Genomic DNA, 23,095 nt, shown 5'->3' on the forward strand with positions numbered 1-23,095 from the left:
TGGGATTAAAGGTGTGTGCCACCACTGACTGGCCTCTATGACTAACTAGTGACTTAGCTCCGCACTCTGATCTGCAGGCAAGATTTATTTGTTAGATCACAAACAAAATGTTACCACATCAGAGCACTCAGTACCTCATCATCACTTCTCTGGCATCATGTCTTCCTGACTAGGAGGCAAATAAATGGATTAGTCAGTTGACTCAGTTGCCCTTTGATTAGATAATCAATTACAATATAAGGGAAAGAAAGAAGCTTGCCAGGAAGTTTCTAATTTTACAGTTTAACAGGAGATAGCCCTTCTGCTGCTTCTCCTCCTCTGTCGCCTCCCCTCTGATTTTTAAGACATACCAGAGGATATTGAGAGTAAAGGCTTCTAGAGCAGGAGTTTTGCCTTCTTATGTGCGTGGAACAAGATAGCAACAAGTTCGTTGTATTGCAGCTAGAATGAAGTAGTATAGAGACATGTATGTGACGTGTACATTCATATGAACAGGTATTTCTCAAACTTGGAAGGTGCTTTGCACATATTTTCATAAATCAAAATCAGCCATGAAATTGTTCATGTTGATTCCCTAATCTTAGGAAGAAACACAATCCAAGAACATTGTTTTCCACGCACACTCTGAAACAAGGGATTTGGTGAAAGCGGTTGGTTTATAAGTTGAGATATATTTAGAAAGAATCTGGAATTCTTTTAAAATGATTCCGACAGCATTGGCTGGTGGTGTCCATCCACACCTGGCTCGCCATGATCACAGTAACACAGGGCAGCAGTGTTCACAACCCACGCAAGGCTGAGTGCGCTGCGGGCCCTTCCACTGCAGCGGAACTCACTTTCAGTTTGGTTGATCTAACACTGTGTTTTCCTTGACCAGACATCAAGAGTATCTGTTACATATCACTGCCTATGTGATGTATATCATAGACTGCCGGTGTGATGCCTGCCTACATGGGGAAAATACACCCCCGTGATTATAAAAGTTTAGAGTAGCCCGTCACCTTCTTTAATGGCTGCCAATGTGTTTTAATTTGAATTTTAAAATTCTTTGCCTCAGAGTAAGTTCTATACATTTTTTTTTTAATTTTTATTTTTATTTGGCAATACAATTCAGTTCTACATATCAGCCACAGATTCCCTTGTTCGTTGTTTTAGTTTTTTGAGACCAGCTCTTACCCTGCAGCCCAGTTTGGTCTTGAATTTATATCCATTTCCCTGTCTTAGCCTCCAGGTGCAACCACCATGCCCAGAATAAGTTCTATACATGTTTCTAGTTTTAAAAGGCTTTTTATTTTAGTATTTTAACTCTTCTAAAATTTTATAGTTGAGAGTTAGAGACTGCTTTTAATTAAAAAGAATTTGTTTTATCAGACACCATTTTTAGAAACAAAGATTTACATTGAAAATAATATTTTGATATAATAATTTTTTATTTAAGGATTTTATGATATTTTTGATAGTTAAATGCCCATTAAATTAGTTATTTGAATATTAGTTAAAAATTTAACTTTTATAAATCAAAAGGCAGACTATTGTGCCCTCTGCTGATCCTTCTGTGCAACTGCAAGTGTTTTCTGACAACTATGGCAAATACAGTCTTTTACCATTTAGTGAACAGCAATCTTAGATGTTGACGAGGCTCTTACACTTTGGGTATATATTGATAGCTGGCATATAGTTGGTCTATTAGCCTTTAAAGGAGAAGTTAAAAATTACATTTTATTTTTAGATTGATGCAATTTATTACTATTATTTTGTATGTGTGGGTGGTATGTTCGGAAGGGGCATGTGAACCATGATGCTCCTATGGAGGTCAAAAGGCTTTGTGGCCTGGGCCTTAAACTTGGTTACCAGAAGTGAGGAACAAGCATCTTTACCTGCTGAAGCTTCTCATCTTAGAAGAGTCACAGAGCTACCCACTTCCCATCATCTCATTGCTCCCACTTATGAGCAGGATGTGTCAAATAATCTGTTACCGTTTGGTGATATTAGTAAGGTAGAGATCTCAAAACCTCAAAGCTGACAGGAATCTTGTATTGAATCAGTTTTTCTTCCTTACCACTGAGGCTATTTTTAGAATAAGTGCCATATAGCAAACGGAAAAGGAAATCATTTTACAGTTTCTAGGAAATGAAGTAGAATTTTAACCATCAGAAAAGTAAATCCTGACCTTCACAGATTCACTTTAGATTGAAAAGCCACTAAAAGATAAAACTTCATGGTTAAATATAGTTCAGAAATGATAATGGGTGGTTTAAAAATTCTTAATGTGTTTTATTTTAAAAACCATTTTATGTTGGAACATTGACATTTGAAGAAAATTATCAACCTCTAGGATTGCTTGTCTTTCATCCCACTTCTCAGGCTTTCCCCACACCCGTTCTCCTGCTCTTTGTAGAGACAACGACTGTTATCAAGTTTTGTGCCCCACATGTGACTTTAATTCATCTTACATGCACTTGTGTGTAGTCTTCCATGTTATGATTCTTGTTGAGCTCTGATGTTATACTTCATTCTATTATTCTCTTAGGTCTAGCTGCAAACCAAGTTTATGAATGTATTTTCATAACTAAAATCTTATTACATATTGCACTAATATCCCCGTTGATGAAAGCATCTGAAGCAACAGTCCATATTAAGCATAACCACGGCCAATGGTTGGAAATACGTCTTTCTCACATGTTTTTTATGCCTATATAATGTTCAGAATATTTATTTTATACACATTATCTCCTAAAACATACAGTTGACATATATGTAATTTAGATTGTAGTTTAGCAACTTAATTACAAAACCCAATATCTGGAAAACTTTTTCCATATTTCTTCATGATTTCAACACATAGGCTTAGGTTTTGTTTATTATTTTCTGCAATAAATACCATGTAAAAAGTCTCTTCTGCCATTGGACATCAGCCCCATTTGCAGTTTTCACTGTTGTATGTATTCTGAATGTCCTTGTGCTCATGCCTTGTGCAGACTTGTGCTATTCTCTCATAATGATGAACTGTGGAATGTTTTTAATTTCACATTTTTAAAAAAAAATCTCTAAATGGTGTTGGCAGTGTGACCTGTGACCTCCTCCTTTCCCCCTTTTATTAAACATAGATTCTTTTCTCATACAATAGACTCTGTAGTTTTCATCTCCTAGTTCCTCCCAACCTCCTCTCCCATCCAGATCCACTTCCTTTCTGTCTCTCATTAGAAAACAGCAGGTGTCTGAGAGATAACAACCAAACATGACAAAATAAAATGCAATAATATGAAGCAAAAACTGTTATATTGAAGTTGGACAACACAAGCCAATAGAAAAATAATAGTCTCAAGAGCAGGCCAAAGAATCGGAGACCCACTCGTTCTCACATTCAAGGGTCCCATAAAAGTACTAAACTCAAAGCTATAGTGTATGTGTTGTCTCTGTGCATGCTGCTTCAGTCTCTGAGTTCACATGAGCTTTGCTCTGTTGTTTTAGAGGGTCTTGTTTTCCTGGTGTTCTCCATCCCCTCTGTCCCCCCCATTATTTCTGCCTCCTCTTCCACAAGATTGGAAGGGAAGGATTTGACAGAGAGATCTCATATAGAGCTGTGTGTTCCAAAATCATTCTCTCTGCATAATGTCTGGCTCTGGGTCTCTATTTGTTCCCATCTACTGCGTGAGGAAGCCTCTCTGATGATTGTCACCTCCTTCTTGAGTCTCTAAGTTCTAAGGTCACAAACTTGACATTATTAACTTTCAGAATACTGAGAGTAGAAGCTGTTACTTTGTGTTTTTTTTTTTTTTTTTTTTTTTTTTTTTTTTTTTTTTTTTTTTTATAAACAATGAGCTGAGTGTCTTTCAAAAGTTGATTGTTGATGTAGGAGAATTCTCTATGAATCTCCTCTGGTTCACATTCCTCTATTTGCATATTAATTTTTTGCTTGTGCATGTGTTTAGTGTATGTATGAGTATATGTATGTGCACACATGGAGGCTAAAGTTTGACATGTCTTTCGAGATCACTTCCCACTTGACAGGGTATCTCACTCTACCTGGGCTCAGTGGATGGCTAAATTGCTGGCCAGTGAGCCACAGGGATGCGAGCCTCTGCCTCCCTGCATTAGGTTTATACATGCAGGCCACTTTGTGTACATGTTCATGGTTCCTGGTGATGACCACAGGTGCTGTGCTTGCTCAGCGGGCACTCTACCTTCTGAACCATTGCATGAACTCTGACTGTAGTCTTTTCTCCTTGTGTTTTCTGCTCTTCATTGTCTTACTGGAGTTCTGTTTCTCCATTTCCCAATCACTTATGAGTCTGATTATCTTTTCTTGTTTTCATTTTTAACTCATTTTTTCCCTTCTGAGAAATGTTAATAGTTCTTGATCGTTTATTTCTCATTTATTTTTCTTATTGATCTGAATAGAATTCCTTATGTATTCTAGATATTAACTCTTTGCCCATTGAATATCTTCCTAGTGTTTTCTCATTCGTTGAGAAAGTCTACTACATATCACTGACTGGCACTACCACCAGCCTCCTGCCTCAGGTTTAAGGGATTATTGTGAAGCCCATCTCACTGTTCCCTAGAGTCTGTACTTACTTTCTCTAGGCTGTCCCACAACCTTTATCCATTTCTTTTCTGTGTCCTGAAAGCAATCCCTTGACAGACTGCTGGCCTAAGAAGACTTACTTGGAGTCTGCTTCTAAGATTCTGACTCAAGAAAATAATTAGAGTTTCCTTTATTTAATAGCTACTTTAAAATCCAACTAAATTCCATAATAGGCTGTTATAAAATAGCACAACTGTTTAAGAACAAACATCTTATATTTTCTGTAGTCAGAAGATTTCCTGTGTCCCGGCCTGCCAGTGATCAGGGCAATCTCTCCCACTCTCGTCCCCCAAGTAAACACACAGAGGTTTATATTAATTATAACTGCTCAGCCATTAGCTCAGGCTTCCTACTGACTAGCTCTTACACTTAAACTCAGCCCATTTTTGTTAATCTATATGTTGTCACGTTTTTTCTGGCTTTACCTGTGTGCCATTACATGCTGCTCCCTGGATGGCAGGCTGGAGTCTCCTGACTCAGCCTTTTTCTTCCCAGAATTTTCCTTGTCTGCTTATCTCACCTATACTTCCTGCCTGGCTCCTGGCCAATCAGTGTTTTATTAAACCAGTATATAAAAGCATTATTTTACAGCATTTTCCCATTTTGTTTAGAAAGTTATTGACTATGACCAATAACAATTTGTAACTAACAACCTAAACAAAGACAAACATCCATAATCTATTTTTTGGGAATATGGGTGTAATTTTTTAGGCGACTTCCTGCTGATAGAGGGTGCTGGTAATCTTATAGGGACACAAATTTTAGGATTACAGTCAAGTCCTGACTGGAGTAGTCTGTGATGCTGTATTCTCTGAACCAGTTGCTTTGAAGTTGATTTTGGATGTTGGATGATCTGGGCCATGGTGTCATCAGAGACCTTTCAGGGGATCTTGGCTGGTCAAACCTGATGTATCTTAATCTGGAACAAATCCATAACCTCTTGCTTACTGTGGAAATGAAAGCAGAGCCTCCTTTCCAAAGGAACAATTTTCAGGTACCTACTTTCCTGTTACACTATACACTTGTGTGGGCATTGTCATTCCTAAACAAATGTAATTTCACCTTTTGAGAATCATGGTCAACGTCTGAGGCAATAGTTTAGTTCAGAACTATTGTCTGAATATTTTGTTGATATACTTATTCAGTTATGTGTGGCCACAAAAGGGATCAACATGGTCAAATATGTGGGTCAAAGAAAGGAAGGGAATTATAGTTGAGAATCCCTAATGCAAAAACCCCATGTGCTTCCAAACTTGAAATGCTACACCCCGATATAACACCTTAGTGGGAAGTTCCACATTGTACCTCATACAATGGTTGTAGTGCAGACACAGGTACACTGAGAATATAATAGAAAAATCACCTCCAGTTTATGTGTATATATAATGTATGTAGAAGATAAAATTTACCTTTAGTCCTCATGTACCATCCCTGACATATTCCTTATATCTTTGTACTTATTTCAAAATCTGAAATTGTTTACATTATTGGCCCCAAGCATTTGGATAAAGGATGGCCTGTTTCTGTAAATGTAAGTCAAATAATGTTTGCCATGTTGCTTATATCATGATTGATTTAGTGACAATGGATAGCCAGACTAACCTAAGCCCCAATGGCCCTTGAGTGTCTCAGCCTATGATACACTTTCTGTGGTGACTGGGGTCAGGTCAGCAGATGTTAGGTCTCAAACAGACGTGAACTGGTTGAGAATGTCTAGGTGAAAGGACTTGGGGAAGTCACAGATTGAAGGAGAGTCATCCCTTGAGCATGAGTGTGCTAACTGCCCATGAGGGTCTGCAGCTTTGCTGAGTTCCTATTCTCCTCCTTCCCTTCTCTCTCCCCCCTCCTCCTCTCTTACCCTTCCCCTTTTTTTTTTCTTTTCATACTCCACATAACAGTTCCTTCAGACAGCAGATCCTCTTATCTCCATGGAGAGTGTTAGACTCTGGGAGGAGTAAGGAGGTTATTTATGTCGTGTTTGATCACAGAAATTCCAAATGCAGGCCTGAGTTCACACGCAGTATTCTTTCATCCATTAGCACTTTCCCCAGCTGTATATCCGCTGTCTAAATCTCCAAACGTAAACTATACAAGCTTTAAATATTATGTATTCTTGTTTTGTGTTTAAGCCTTGCACACACACACACACACACACACACACACACACACACACACACACACACAAAGGTTTTTACATTTCTTATTGCTTTCACAGTTAACCAGTCTCTGGGCAAACTCATTTTTTTTCTTTGTCTTCTATTTTTATTGTCTTTGAAGACAACCAAGAGCTATGATCACATATGATGGTGGTGTCAATCTTATTCTTTCTAAATATGTATCTAAATACGTCCTAGCAGTTCAGATGAGAATCTCCTCTGTTTTGCAGAGTCCTAACAGAACCATTGCTTTGAAGTGTATTCTCCCTTTTTATTATGTTAGTTTTGTTCTGTTCTTTCTCCTTGACTGTAGGATTGTTTTATACAAGTCTAATTGAGCAGTCTGACTTTACTTGCATAGCTATCCCTGTGCTGAAATCATTTTAAGAAGCAGCTCCCTCTTATGCATGCAATAATGTTTGTATTATGCTCTTATTGAGGAATAACATAATGTATTCACAATGACTGGTTATATACAATTTAATAATTTATTAATTAAGTACTTAATTTCAGCGATATGATTTCTGACCTGAACATTCCTAGATGAATAATCTCACTCTCTCTGTGAGTGATGAGACATTTGGTCCATATCAATCATCCCTTGGTGTCTTCCCTGATTCTACTGACAGAAGTGGTGGTTGTCTGTGTTGTTGTAATGGTTAATATGTTCAAAATACCTCCGTTATTTTCCTATTCACTTAAGAGATTAAATGAAGCATTTCTTAATGTGCCTTCACAGAAAAGTGACATGATGGTTAAAGTCCAGGAATGTTGCTGTGTAAACAGCAGGTCTTGTCTAGAGCAGATGTTTCCAGCAAAGCCCTACACTTAACTCAGATGGTCCTATTGAGTTAGCATAATTAGATAAGGTTGCTGGGAAATTTCCTCAAACTGCGTGCTTTGATATTGTTACATATGATTTCTTCTTGCATGACTCAAAGTTGAGAAGTGTTATCTGTACAGGATTTGTGTCTCTGGGTTTTCTTTCTCATGTTTTCCCAGGTAGAGTAGACTTCTTTTGAGAGCGGTCATGTTGTCTGTCTGTGGTTATTTTCTGAAAACTCTTCTCAGAAAGAGTAGGGCTGGGATCAGATTTAACTTTCACTGCTTTCCTCACAAAAGCCTCAACTAATGATTTGAATAATAGATTGAATGAAAAAAATGTTTTTTTTATTACTTAAAAAGGCTGCATATTTGTTTTACTTTCTGACTCTCTGCTTGTGCCTTAAACACTTTTACAACAACTTTCTGCTTTGCCATAAAAACTGCCTGTTTAATCCTGTCACAGATATACTTGGCACACATAAAACCACCATAAGCCCTGCTGACATGCTTCTTTGTCTTAGACAATCTCTTAAGGACTTTAGGGCTCACAGCACAAACCCCTCAAACTCCGCCTGGGCACACACCACATGCAGATTTAGGTGCTTTCCCAACCTTCCTGGTATAAGGTAAACAATCTTGTTGCCAGGGGTTGGAGACAGCCTAGTTTTATTAGAGACTGTATTACAGGAAAGCCTATGATGGTATGTCAAATGCTGGACTGTTCTGAATGCCTCTAAGCACTGTTCCTGGAAGAGGGAAAAAACAGTCTTCAAGTTCAAATAAAATGCAACTTAGGGGAAGTTGGTAATAAAATGTGAAAGTATTGATTCACCTTGTACATTAAGTTCATTTAGAAGGACAGATTTTGATGAGTGACTTTTCATATCGACTTATGTATTGCAGACCCCTTGTATCACTTGCTTTCATGTCATGTATTGCATGCCCCAAGTATCATTTGTTTGAATATAGCCCAGCATCACAACACTGGAGGCTGAATATGGGCCCTGTGGCAGGAAGTCTACAAATTTCGATGTGGTGTCACCTCATCACTAGCGAAGTGCCTATGAAATAATTTATTTTTAAAGATTTATTTATTTTTATTAGTTTGTATGCATTTGTGTAGGTTTCTGTGTATGTATATCACATGTGAAAGTACTGAAGGCCAGAAAAGTGTGTCAGATCCCTCAGAACTGGAGCTACAGGCGACTGTGGGCTGATGTGGGTGCTGGGGACTGAACCTGGATTCTCTCCAAGAGTGGTGAGCTGGCTTAACTACTGAGTCATATCTCCAGCCTCTGTGAAATGTTCATTACTATTGTTTTAGTTCATGCTACTGATGATACACAGGGCTTGCCTTGGAGGTCACAGATTTTTTTTATTGTCAATTGCATCTGCAGGAAGGTGTGTTTTTAATGTATGTAATAAGTTTCGTTTTATCGAAAATAAATAATTCTTATGGTAGTTGAAGCCCCTGCACAATAGGCTTCAATCTATCCATTTTTAGTAACTTTTTGGTTAAGAAAGATTAGATAATATTTGAGAAAAGAGGACCCGTGAGATGGCTCAGAGTAAAAAATCACTTCCCACAAAAACCTGACAACCTGAGTTCAGTTCCTAAAACCCACACTAGAAGGAGGGAATGAACTCCTCAAAGTTGTTTTCTGACCTCCATGTATGCTATGGTATGTGCATATCAGCCCTCACCCTACCCCCACATACAATGAAACAAAGTAATGGAGAAAAGGTTTCTCTTATTTCAAAGTGCATAAAAAGTTTCATTGAAGAATTAAAAGGTTACATTTATGATTATAACACAGGAAAGAGGAATGAGAATACTGTGTCAGTCTTGCAACACATCTCTTGTGTATAATGAGAGTGATGTGATGTCTAGCTCTGCTTCCTCCTCATGATTATTGGCTGCATTGGTCCATGAGGGTGGTGGGAGCAGAAGGGGGGATCACAGTTAGAATGACTGTGGGTACCACTGAAACAGCCCTCTGGGACACAGACATCTGTGAATCAGTGCAGCTTTATTCCAGAGTATAAGGAATATATAGGATTGGAGAGCCTGGGGACAAACCCTAATTTGCATTATGTGGCATGGTCCTATCATAAGGCTCCTAGCACAAGTCTTAGTTATCATATGTGCAGCAAGGTAGCCTTCTAACAGGAATCTCTCCCGAGGGTCAAGCTAAAGATAAATCAGGCATCTGGCTTAGAGGCAGCATTCAGATAAGGTCAGTCCTCCAGGCCCAGGGTCATTCTCCAGATAAGGGCAGGTAGAGAGCAGAAGTTTCGCTGGGGAGGGAGGGAGTTTCCATGTTGCTGAGCTTTTGGGAAAAGCTGCCAGGCCATGAGACTGAAGTCTCAAGGAGCCAGCAATGCCTTCCAACAGTGACAAGACCATGTTTTAGTCAATTTGTCCAACATTATGTCATTATCGTGTACATGTCTCAGGTAAACACAGTTTTCAGATACACTATTTTTCATAACTTGAAAGGCTTCTGATAAGCTTCTGAAAGGTATACAGCTTGATATGTTTATCTATTTTTGAAATATTGATGTGTTCAAAGGAAAACTACCCACTGAAAATCCATTCTATGTTAGGTACTTCTTAATTAATGGAGTAGCTAAGCAAGCAGATACAGTCTTGTCTGTTCAAAGGATGAAGGTAGAAACAGAAAAGAGTGATGTGCAGTAGAAGGTGGATCTGGAGGTTTAGATAGCTGCCAGGCCCCACAGAGCTTTTCTCAGGACTATGGGAAATCTGAGCTACAGGTATTTTATCTTTCTGCCATTTGTTCCTTCCAGTTGGAAATAAGACTTCATGTACAATAAAGTGAAGTTTAAAGAATCTTCTCTGTTTAATAGATTTTTATATCTACTCAAGGACAGACTTCCACTTGACAAACCAACATGAGTAGTAGCCTATGTGCTCCACACTTGCCTGGTTGGGGTCTCAACTGTTTGTATTAAGTATTTAAGAGAAGGTTACTTACTATAAAAGATTTTCTGAAAAAATTTCCACATGTAAATCTTTCAAATACTTGCTAAGGAGATCTAGAATTGAGTTACTCCTTCAGCTGAGTGCTGAAACAAGAAATGCTAGAGAAAAGGCCAAGAAATATATCGATACATACGTATGTCAATAATGATAATATTTTGGCCCCAACTATAAGATACTCATTTAGCAAAACTGATCAGTTCCACTCTAGGGCCCATGATCTCCTTAGCCATGTGCTTCTGACCAGATTTACTGAACTAGCTCTGAGTTACCCCTATGTAGCAGACCTCAAATCCAATCAGGAAGTAGCTGGTTCCTTTCCTAACATGCACATTGCTATTGAACCGGTGAGCACATCTTGCCTGGCTGGCCAGTACTGTAGCATCTTGGGTCTACAACTGGGGAAGAACATTGATTACTTTTCCCCCCCAGTGGCATGCACTGTACCTTTTGGTAGTCAGCAGGGAGGAAGTTTCCAGGTCAGTTCTCATTTGATTTCTTTATGTCCTGCAGTCAAAGTGTGTGGTGTTTTCAGCATTAGGGTCACATCGTCTAGTTATGGTAGGCAACCAGTAGCAGTGGCAGCAGCCTGTGTACCATGAAAATGTCATATATATGCAAAATGGAGTTTCAGTCAGCTGTGAAGGAAAATGTAATCATGAGATCTGCAGGGAAATGGATGGGATTGAACAATACTGAGTGCAATAACGTAAGCCCAGAAAGATAAATACTGCATGTTCTCTGTCATATGTTCATGTTAGTATTGAAATTTTAGACTCATGCGTTTGATATGGAGTGTCCATAGAGGGCAGGAAGCTAGAAAGGGCTCATGACAGGGGGAGGAGCAAAGGACTTACGGGGAAGTAGGTATTAGAACAAGTGTGAATGTAGAAAGGGGAATTTTGTAAGCTAAAATGCTCACAAAGGTTTTAAGCATTGGTGTGGGAGTAATGGAGGATAGGATAAGAAGGGTTTAACAAAAAATGAAGGACACATGAAAAAGACATAAAACCCCACGACTTTGTAAACATTTTAGATTTATTTCTGTTGCTGCGATAAAATATTTGGACAACAACAACAAAAAATGAGACAACCTAGTGGGAAATGGGTTTGCTTTTAGTGCACAAATCCAGGTTACAGTCCATCACTATCGAGAAGTCAAATTTGGAACCTGAAGTAGTTCCTACTCTTAGACATGCTGCCATCAAGAGCAGAGAAAGAAAGAAGGCTTGCATGTGTCTATTCAGCTCACTGGGGTTCCGACCCAGCATCACAAGACAAGGCAATCAGAAATAGATTAATTAAGTGAGACTTTTTTTTTTTTATCAAACCAAAACAGGAGCCAACTATGCTATCTCATGAAAGTCTGTTATAAACGGCAATACCAGAAACAGAACAGAAAGATTGAATGTGTGAGTTGAAATGAGACTGACTGAACAGCAGTCTCTGCAGTGGGAGCATGTCAGCAGTGCTCTGCTCTTCCCTCTGGAGAATTCAGAGCTTCCTGTATGCTGTACTGATCACAAGCCAGCCTTTAGGGTAAAGAAGGCTTGGTTTCTTATTCTGGTTTTGCTTCATTAGCGGGTGACATTATATTGAGTTCCCTTTCCTTGGACTATGAAATGTCCATAACATTACTACTTACTTCTAGAGTTCTAACAAAAAGAGATCATCTCTGAGAAATCCTTTGTGCATCAAAAAGGATGAGAACAGTCACCTTTCAACCCACCCCCTCCTCCACCTTGTTCATCACTGACACCCAGGTGCACCAACATGAATATGGTCACCAGGGTCCTGTGTTTCTGATTGGCTCATTGTTGCTACTCTCACGATTAGTGACCCCCTGAGCTTTGCATCAAGTCTTTCCTTTAGCTCATTGTCTACCTCCCTCATCTTGCTAGTCTGTAACTCTTTGTATCTTAGGTGATGAGTTTCTGTTGTCAGCAATCAGATTTTCCCCAAGGTGCCCATGACAGACACAGTGGATAAGAATTTGCTCCAGTTGGTTTTTTCGTGGGTGCAGATCTCAGTGCCTGGCTTGCCACTGTCTGGTCTGTGTTTCTGGTAAGCTGCATAGATCATTTGTTGAGCCACATGGTACTAAACATGGCTGTGTTTAAGCAAAAAAAGTTCAGATTTAATAATGTCCCAGAATTTAAAAGCAGACTGTCCAGATCTTAAATAATGGTCTTGTGTTTCCCAACCTAGCATTCTTTTTAGTGGACTAAGTATGTGTGATAATCTTGACATTTTTTGACTCATAGTAAGATTTTGATACTAATTTGTCGGTGATTTTTCTGTTCTCTTAAATCCTGAATTTTGGCATACTATTATCGTAGTATAAACCAAATTTTGTTCTTTGTCTTGAAAAGCTGTATTTTGCTTAACTGGGTCCTGGTCAGGGTTGAATTCTGTTGACTTGCTTCCTTTGTTTTTACCTTTTCCCAGGCTGCTAAATTGGCTATCGCAGCGTAAGCCTCGGGGTCCCAATGGGGGACTCAGGATCAAGGAGATGTACCCTGGTCTCCCGGTTGCCAATATTCAGGAAAAGTATTAGCAGAAGACATGACTCTCTCCCTTCTTCGCCCTCTTCCGGTAACACAGCTGGGGTCCACAGCTCCTCCCCTTCCAGCACTAACTCCAGCTCAGGGAGCGTGGGGAAACGCAGGAGCATATTCCGGGCTGCCTCCATCAGCTTCCACTACAAGAAGGGGAGTGAACCCAAGCCAGAACCCGTCGACCAGAACCTTAGTATTTCCAATGGTGCTCAACCCAGTCACAGCAACATGCAGAAACTAAGTTTGGAGGAGCAAGTCAAAACCAGGGGAAGACATTCTGTGGGCTTTAGTACTTCACGAAGTAAGAAGATCACAAGATCTTTGACCGAAGATTTTGAAAGGGAAAAGGAACCCCCAGCTAATAAGAATGTCTTTATAAATTGTCTAAGTTCTGGCAGAAGTGAAGGGGATGATTCTGGATTCACAGAAGAACAAACTCGCCGTTCTCTAAAACAATCAACCAAGAAGCTGCTCCCCAAATCCTTTTCATCTCACTCTAAATTTTCCAAGTCGATTCCACAGAGCCAATCCAAGTCACTGGTACAGCAGCCTGAGTTCTCGCTGGCTGTCGCACAGTACCAGGAGCGGGAACCCACCTTAGGAAGACCTTCCCCATCTTGCTCTGCCGATGTAACAGAGCACGCAGGAAGTTCCTTACAGTCGCCTCTGCTTTCCACTGACCTGACCACAGCACAGACCCCTTCAGAATTCTTGGCCTTGACTGAAGACTCTCTGTCGGAGGCAGATGCCTTTCCTAAAAGTGGAAGCATGGCTTCGCACTGCGACAACTTTGGTCACAATGATGCTACCTCTCAGCCCAACCCCAGTCTCACTGCTGGCACAAAGACGATGGAATTTGTGGGGACTGTACCCTGTATGATGATGTCTCCTGGGAGGTACAGGTTGGATGGTCGGTGTGGCACCGAACTGCATTCTTTACCAGAGACTGCTGCTGCTGACCAGAGGGAAGTATTACTGCAAAGTGCTGGACCCCCTGTTTGGAATGTGAGTGACCCAGAGACCCACCCACCAGCTGCTCATCAAAGAGAAGAGGAACCCTCCGAACCAATGCGGAGGACCAGCTCACCCAGGACACTGGGCTCCTATGACCAGAACAAGGCTCTGGCTGAACGCATTAAAGGGGTCCACCCTGTTTCAGATTCAAGGGTAATCCCTTCATCCGGGGATCCTCGTGTTCGTAACAAAGCATCTTACGGATATGAAGGAAGTGCTGTCAAAGGTATGCAGATTTTCCTCGTGCAAAAAATGATGGAAATTAATTTTCATTTTTATTTGATCAATTATTTTTACTCCATATCTTGAGTGGAGGCACATTTCCTTTGCATTTATAATTTCTGTTAAATGCTTGCTTTTGACTGGTTTTAGATTTCTCTGTTACGATGGAGACACAAGTCTGTGACACTCATTTTCCTTCGCTGTATTGTTTATGTTATTCTGACCTGAGAGGAAGGTAGAAGGAAGGCAACTCTACTCGGACTGTGACTACAATAGCTTTGTTACTTACTGGTTAGTGAAATGCAGGCATTTCGGTCCAAGTTTTCATAAAGGAAACGTGTGCTATTTGAATTCTGTTTCCTATGTTAACAGAGATCTATTCACTAGAATCCACATTTTGATAGAAATAAATTGTATCTGTCAGTACGAAGGGATTGCAGGGTATGAAAATACAGTCCTTGGAGTTGGAAAGCCTGCTGAGTTCAAAACCTGCCTCAACATTAACTAGCTATGTCACTTTAAATACCTTCACCTCAACTGTCATATGAGTGTGTATAGGAGTGTTTGTGTGTGTGTGTATGTGTGTGTGTGTGTGTGTGTGTGTGTGTGTGTGTGTGTGTGTGTGTGAATTATTTCACTTTGGTTCCAGAAAATATTCAAAGGAACTGTTGAATATGCTCCCACTCACTTGCCTATTTTTCATGCTATATTTTATTATTTTCTCTGTCATTAACACTGCTGCCAGCAGTAACTGTCTCAATGCTGAAAATGATGCTTATGTATCCAGAGATAATGTGTGCTCTTTATAAGTATTAATTAAAAATGGTCTCACTTGTTTTTATAATTGTTAACTCTTTCTTAAGCAAGAGGACTGGGGGTAGGGGGCAAGGAAGATGTGCACCCAGAGTTGTAGAAGTAGATGACGGATGGGCTCAAGCTCTGTTTGGCTCCTTGTGCTTCAGATTTTCCAGACTTGGAAACAAGCCACTGTGTAGCACAGCCAGGTGGAGGTTAGCTTGAGGTAAAGTTCAGACTCTTATGTTATATTATATGAATGTCATAAAATATCAAGTAAAATTAAAAATAAATCAAATGACACATAATCATATCAAAAATCATTAAGACAACTGTTGAACTGGTTCCTTCAGAACAAAAAACAGTTTGTAGTCTAAACACAGGAATTGGTTTTGAGCATATCTGACATAAGACTAAATATTTTTATTTGATACTTTTTGAGACAGCGTCACTTGGTAGCCAAGGCTGACCTTAACTCCCATGAAACCCATACTGGTCTTGAACTAGCAGTAATCCTCTTGCCTCAGATGCCTGAGTGATGGAATAGCACATGTGATACACAGATAAATTTGCTTATGTGGCTGCTGAGAGTCTTCAAAAGGGATTAAACAAACTGCTACTATAAGCATAGACATCTTTCTGAGGTAGAGAACTTTCAAATCATTCTACAGTTTTTCATTATCTTAAAATGGTACGTTGATTAAAAACTCCCTGTAAGTATTGATATGCATTTTTCTTTATTTGTCTTGGAAAAGTTCTTGCCAGCAGCCTCAGTCCGTACCATGAAGGAAGATATATGGAGCAGCGGCTGCGGTCTTCATCTGAAGGGACAGCAGGGAGCGGCAGAATGGTCTTAAAGCCGAAGGAAGGGCATGCAGAGGCCAGTAGCTTAAGAAAGCACAGAGCTGGGTCCTCATCCTCCAAAATGAACAGTCTGGTGAGTCTGTCTGTCCGCCTGCAGATAATGAGTAATGCTCTGTGCTCAAGGCTGCTCATGCCTCTTGCAGAATGGACACAGAGTGAATGGAAAATTCGGTTCCATAATCAATGTTGCCAATCAGACGGCTAAACTTTCAGTTGAGAGTCTCATGGGACAGGACAGGTAACAGTGTGCCAGGCAGCAACCTTCCCTTGTCTTGGGGAAAATTGTTTCATTTCTGTTTTAAAGCAAGACCCATGCTGACCATGGAGACACCTTAGAAGCCATGTTTTGCATGCATTTCTACTCCTTGACCACGCTACTTGGTACCTTCTGCTGTTGTTGCCTTATGGCCCTCAGTGGCTTCTTTCACTCTGGGTCTTCTCTCCCAGGGTGAACAAGGTGCAGGAGCTGTGGGAAACGCTGCAAACTTCCCACTCGAAGCTATAACATATTCTTAGTGTAAGTGCTGAGCTTGCTTATAGGCTGAGGGCTTGTGTGGGGGTGTGGATACCTCGTTTTGGGTAAGCTTAGATCCTAAGGTTACATGGGGTTGTAGGGAAATCTTGGTGCTTGGTGATAGAAGTTGTAATCACTTCTCAGTGAGGAGCCTTTCCTTAATCCTGGGGAGATAAGAAACCACAGGACTCCTGGTACCATTGGACCAAAACTGACCATGTGTGTTTGCGTTTGACCATATACACTCAGGAAGCTGAGTGCCTGCACATGGGAAGGTACCACTTCTCATCTTTTTCTCTCTCGTGTATTAAAACTACAGCACCCTTTTTGCAGTTGAACTTTAAACAAGAGAACATGCTTAAGATGCTTTTCAACAAATGCGTTGTTGGAGATTGAAGCTAAAATTGTTACAAAATATTTTCCTCTCTGAAAACTGTATTGTTTCTTTATAGAGAAACATTGTTTCTGTATTGTTATGGAAACAATTTTTCAATCCAGTGGATTTAAGAGTTGGCTCTTGAAACATTTTATATCTGCAATTTTTTTTCTGCCCATACTTACTCTAAATAAATTTCCCCGATAACGTCAGCAAACCACTGTCTCCCATCCATGTGTTAGATCTAGAACTTTAAAATATAAGATCTGTGGTCTTTGTTGAAGTCCAAGACCCATGTTGCCACTAAAGGTCACAAGGAACCCGGGGGGGATTGGGGCCACAACCTGTGGCCTTGTTTGTGTCCCAGAGCCATGCCTCCACCACAGTCATTCTGATATGAGTGGCCAGTACTTCCACCTGGAATCGGGATGTGGTCTGGACCCAAGCTGCTTCTAAGGGCCATGTCTGGATCCATGTTCCAGCTGCAGCTGGAGTCTTTGTTCATGTCTGTGGCCTGTGTCACCTCAGAGTGCCATAGGAACCATATGTAATGAAATCCAAGGGCCATGCTGAGCCCGGCCCTGCCCTTCTATGGCCCTGGGAAAGCTGGCCCTGCCTTGCTGGACACTGAAGCAAGAGAGCTAGCCTCTGCACTTGGGAGAGATAGCCCCACCCCTCACCACAGGTGAGGGAGAACAACCCTGATTGCCTGGACAAAGAAGAGCTGGCTCCGCCCCCTCGCCTGAGGCTGGCTAGCCCCAGAGGCCTGGTCTGACCAGTTTAGCCACCTCCTACCTCCCAGGCCCACAGCTGGGTCTTGAGGTTGGCTGCCCACCATAATATCTACCTTCTCTAGGACCAGGACCTGCTGTAGCTTGTGAAGGGGCTGGTCCTGTGGAATGATACCCGCAGGGTCTCTATAACTCGGGGGCAGGGGAGCTGTTGGATATTCCAGAGGAGTTTCAGTGAGGATCTAGTGACTATGGTTACCAGCAACCAGAGGCCTTGAACCAGATAGTGACCCATTGCAATGAACATTTGCTAGTAAAGCTGTTTGAACAAAAGGGTGTACTAAGTGACACACTGCTCCCAAACACCAGGATGAATGAAGAGGTACTGGAGAGGCAGGAAATATGGAGAAGCAAAGAAGAGGGGTTTTTTTTTTGTTTGTTTGTTTTATTTTGTTCTTGTTTTTGTTTGATTGCTTGCTTGGTTTTGTTTTGGTTTGATTTTTTCTTTCTTTCTTTTTTTTTCTTTTGACGGGGTGCTACAAGGGTGAGGGGAGAATATGGGGAGACTGACAGGTGAGTGGAATTAGGGTGCATAATGTGAATTTCCCAAAGAATCAATAAAGAGATTATGTTAAAAAAAAAAAAAAGGATTTTATTCTTTTGTGATCATAGATCGTCAACACGTGTCTCCGCAGTATTAGAAAACCAACACTAGATGGCAGGAAAACACCATTTTAGTTGTAGTTCTTGTAGATGACAACTCACTATATGTAAAATGGTGGGAAGGTCAGTTTGAGTAAGAGATCTGCAGAGCCTGAGCTATGTGGAACTCTTTAGGCTTAGAGCAGGGATCTGATAAAGCTACAATGACCTGGTTAAATTTTCAGATAACTATTGAAATAAATAACCAGCACTTTTGAAGTTTTAGAGGTGACTTACCAGAAAGTTCTCAATGATTTCACTGTATCCTTCAGTCATTGTTTTATTTGATGATTACATTTAAAATACATCTTTAATATACAACAAAAGGAAGAAGTGCTGCAATATTTTAGGCGATTCTAGCATTAACTAATATGGAGTGTGATGGAGAAATGCCTTTCTAATAATGCTAATCGGTTCAAGACACAGCTCCTGAGTATGTGGCTCCATGGTCACAGGGGTGGGCGCCTTTTGGCATTTAAACTATTATAGAGATGCTCAACTGTCCATGTTGCACCATTAGGTGAGGCCTGTGGTTGATGCTGCAAGCTCAATTGGGAAGGCCACAGAATTAAGACTTATTCTGTCAGAATTATCCACGTGGGATTGTAGTCTTTCTGGAGACTTCCAGGGTCACACCCACACTCCCAGGTCACAACAACACAATATCCAAGAAGCAAAGGCGAGGGTCAGCCTTCTCTGGTTGGTTCTTCCTTCATAAGCTGGTAGCTTGAAATACATGTTCTCAGTTCTGTGCTGGTGGGAAATCAGGACTCACCTGCAGGTTTCTGTTTAAGTCCCTTTAGAAGCTTTCTGTTTTGATTAACTTTGGGAAATGAGCCATTTTCATTTAGAAGCTGCCTCCATTAGTTAGAGTTCTTGTAGATGACAACTCACTATATGTTAAATAGTGGGATGGTCAGTTTGAGTAAGAGATCTGCAGAGCCCGCTCTGTCCTGGCTCATCATACACTTCACCAAAGGATGGGTCAAGCTGCTAGTTCATTACCTCTGCGATTATTCTTACTAAAACGTACAGCCACAGGGTTAAACAGTACATATTAAAAACCCCATTAGGATCTGTATGCATTTCTATTTTCTCTGTCATTAAAGGAATATTAAGGGGCACAGTAAAGACAAAGAAAAGAACCTTGTCTCTGATTCTATTGCATCAGTCCAGTTTATGTTGTTAACAACAGAACACTGTAGACTATGTAAGTTGTAAGGAGAGAGATAAATTTGGGGCATGGTTCTGGTCCAGGGTTGATGTTTTCAGCTGGCCCATGGCCTTCTTGCTGGCAGAATCCCAAGAGTGTCATATGGGAGATGAGACAGCGATTGGATGAAAGAACTTTCCAAATTGCATCTAAGACAGACCCAGTGCCAAGAAAAACCATTGGTCCGTGAATCCACTCATGAGGGGAGAACCCTTATCAGTCTCACAGTCCCACTCAGCCCCACCTTTCATTACCTATAGTGGCTATTTAATTTTAATGTGAGTCCTCTGGGGCCACAAACTGTACTTAAACAACAGTCGGCAGCACGGCAGGACGTCTTCAGAAATGTTCTGACCTTTAAATGGAGACATGAGAAGACTGGGGCTCCTTGTTTTTCACTTCTGGTGCTATGCTTTTATGTTTAAAAACATTTTTTTTCTTTTTCAGATATTTTTTATGGGTATGAGTGTTTTGTCTGAATGCATGTATGTGTGCCACATGTGTGCCTGGTGCCTGTAGAGGCCAAAAGAGGGCATCAGATCCCCTAGAACTGGTGGTTATAAGCTGCTATGTGGATGCTGGGAACCAACCCAGGTCCTCTGCAAGAGCAATCCATGTGCCTAACCTCTGGGCCCCCTCTCTAGTCCTGTGGTTTTTATTTTTAATTGGTCAAATCTCTTACTTCCTTTCCTGAGATTGAAACCGCTATATGTCTTGTGTAGCCGCGTCATTGGCTGGCACAGCTTCACAGCTTGTGAGATTGAGGGTTGATGGATTCTGGATCCATTACAAGTTTCTGGCTGTCTAAATAGATGCACATTTGGTAAAGCAGGGTTGATGCTTCTTAAAATAACGTCAAATTCTTAAGATAGTCACTGCAATCCGAAGGTTTAACATTTTCTTTAAACAATTATAAAGTTATTTTTGTATCACTTTATTATTGCTTTAAATTTAAATACAGCACAATAGCTTTAATGTGAAAGGTAAATTCTGACTTAAACCTATAAATATACTACTGCCGAATAACAAAAGCGAACATAAAAGAGCCTCAAATTGATAAAAAGCAAAATATTTAATTTTTCTGTTTGTACATAATTTTAAAATAGGAGAAATTATTTATGATTAACTCATGAACCACCATACTTGCCATGTCAGGCCTGGAGCTATGACTGACAGATGAATCATGCATGAACAGTTTTAATCTGACAGTGTAATGGCATGTTTGGGTTGCTGTCACTTTACTATTTTTATGTTAATCCAGGGACCCTTTCACTCTGGTGTCAGACTGCTTTGGCCTCTTCTGTTACAGCATCTGTTGTTCTTAGTGTCTTACATCAGTTCTGAAACAACTCAAGTGCCCAGTTTTTAGCCTTAATTTTTTAAAAAAGACTTTTCATTGTATATATTCTCAACTAACTACAAAATTATACTTTCTATATGCAGCTAGTTCAGTTGTTCTTGCTCTAGCTCTCTCTGTCTGTCTGTCTGTCTGTCATGGGTGTCTCTCTGCCTCTGTCTATCTGTCACTTTCTTTCTTTCTATTGTTGTTGTTGAGACAAAGTCTCAACATTGTATAACCCTAGTTAGCCTGGAACTCTTAATGTTGACCAGGCTGGTTTCAAACTCAGAGTTCCACCTGCCTCTGCCTCCTGAGTCCTGAATTGAAGGTGTGCACCTCCAAACCTGGCATTAGCCAGTTGTTCTCAGTACTGTTCAAGGATGAGCTTACATTTCAGTGAGAAACAGAAGAAACTATCAGGCTAAGAGTGGCCCATCAGTAAGCTCTGTTTAGGTGTTAAGATACGGGCAGCGTAGACCAGGCTGTGGAATCTAGCTTGGGCTGCAGCATGTGTGCAGTTACCTTCTTCACAGAGCAGATATCTTCTCAGTGGGCAACGGCTTCCTCTGGGACTCCATACAGTGCAAGTGGACATTATATTGGGGGTCATATTACAGATTCCAGCTTTTCATTAGTAGTCCTAGTATTTATCTAAGTAAACATTTTTACGAGCAGTTCTAGATAATTTGATACATTCTCACAATAACAACTGGCTAAAGCCAGGTATAGAGGCACATACTTTCTATCCCAGCATCGAGAAGGAAGAGGCAAGTGGGGACTCTGAGTGTGCAGGCAGCCTGGTCAACACAGTTTCTTAGAGAGGTAATATAGCTTGCTAGTTTGTCTGTGAGGAATTCTGCCACTAGAAGTCTTGTAGGTAACCCATGCCAGGGCATCTTCCTTTTTTCACTGCAGGGAGACTGTATCCTTTCTGCCTATAACAGGTCAGGTAGGTCTTGAGCAGTTCAGCTTGGGTAGCAAGAGTGAGCTTTACATGGTTCACACCACATGTTCTGTTCATGCAAACTTTCCTTCACTGTGTTGAACTCTGGCCATCACCCTTCATTTTCCTGGACCTTGGGAACATACCCATCACCTTTCCTCTCCAAAAAATCTTTCCATTAGTCATAATCTGCATCGGGACAGGGAACCATCCTCCATCAGTTCTTTTTCTTGTTTCCCTTTTAGTTTCTTTATCTCCCATCACTGCTCACTACACCATCATCCTTTAAGAAAACAGACTAGTGTGTATTTCTGTGTATCCTGCTGCCAGGGCTCCAGCCTATCTGCTTTGCCTCTGAGTAGGTCAGATGGACCACTTCTTCACTGCTCTGAAGTTTCTCAGCTGCTGCAGCCTTCTTTGTATTTTGTCAACCTTGACATGATCTTTTTTCTCCTGGGTAATTCCTCTTAGAGGACATATCTTATGCATTGTGGGGCTTTTCTTTGGTGTTTGTTGCCTGAGGTAGCCGTAGTTGGTTTTGATCCTCCTGCCTCAGCCTTCTGAATGCTGAAATTATGGGGGAGCACATCCACACCTGGCTACAGCATGTTTAATAATGTCTTTGACCTTTATCCATGAATACCAGTAACCTCCAAAAAGAAAAAAAAACAGATAAAGTATCTCCAGACATTGCCCAAATGGTCCCAGTAGAGAACTGGAGTCCTGGACTGTGGCAGTTTTCCTAGTCTTTTTACAATGTTCATCTTTTCCTAAGTTCTGATAATCTAACACTGTCAAGGAGGCCATCTGTGTACTCCTGTCCTCTCTTTCAGTATTAATTCTCCTTTGTTCACACACTCCCTGTCCTTCCGAATTCCTTTGATGATTCCTTCTTCAGACATAGCTGTTTACTGTCTATTGCTGCCTTCTGGAGTTGTCTTTTCATTTACCTGACCCATCTGAAAATCTAAGACTTAGGGGAAGTTACATGTGACTTATGGATTATCAAAGGCTGAAGATTGCTGCTGTGTCAGAACTCCAGTATCAGATAGGCACTGGAATCAATATATGACATTTTTTTTTTGCAAATAGAGCAAGGCTCAAAGGACTTCAGGTAGTAATAGGTGGAAGCTGGAACTTAGCAATGACCTTGAACTTGAGAGCTAATGGCTTCTCTGCCCTTCTCCCACCTACATTACTATTCTGATAGTCATGTTATACACAGATGTTCTAGCCAGCTGTCACAACAGT

General features: G+C 40.7%; 1 protein-coding gene across 9 annotated transcripts in view; it reads left to right on the top strand.

Moving 5' to 3' along the window:
- The window catches only part of Ccser1 (coiled-coil serine rich protein 1), a 1,140,231-nt gene that overhangs the window by 126,391 nt on the left and 990,745 nt on the right, over positions 1-23,095 (top strand). For all 9 annotated transcript variants that reach the window (XM_052722111.1, XM_052722110.1, XM_052722112.1 and 6 more), the window contains 2 exons: positions 13,022-14,371; positions 15,918-16,099. In XM_052722111.1, the coding sequence (XP_052578071.1) occupies positions 13,063-14,371; positions 15,918-16,099 (1,491 nt within the window). In that variant the 5' untranslated portion in view covers positions 13,022-13,062. The remainder of the gene's footprint in view (positions 1-13,021; positions 14,372-15,917; positions 16,100-23,095) is intronic.

This window comes from Peromyscus californicus, unplaced genomic scaffold (genome assembly GCF_007827085.1).
Source record: "Peromyscus californicus insignis strain IS unplaced genomic scaffold, ASM782708v3 Scaffold_6__1_contigs__length_162567912, whole genome shotgun sequence".
NCBI classification, from domain to species: domain Eukaryota; kingdom Metazoa; phylum Chordata; class Mammalia; order Rodentia; family Cricetidae; genus Peromyscus; species Peromyscus californicus.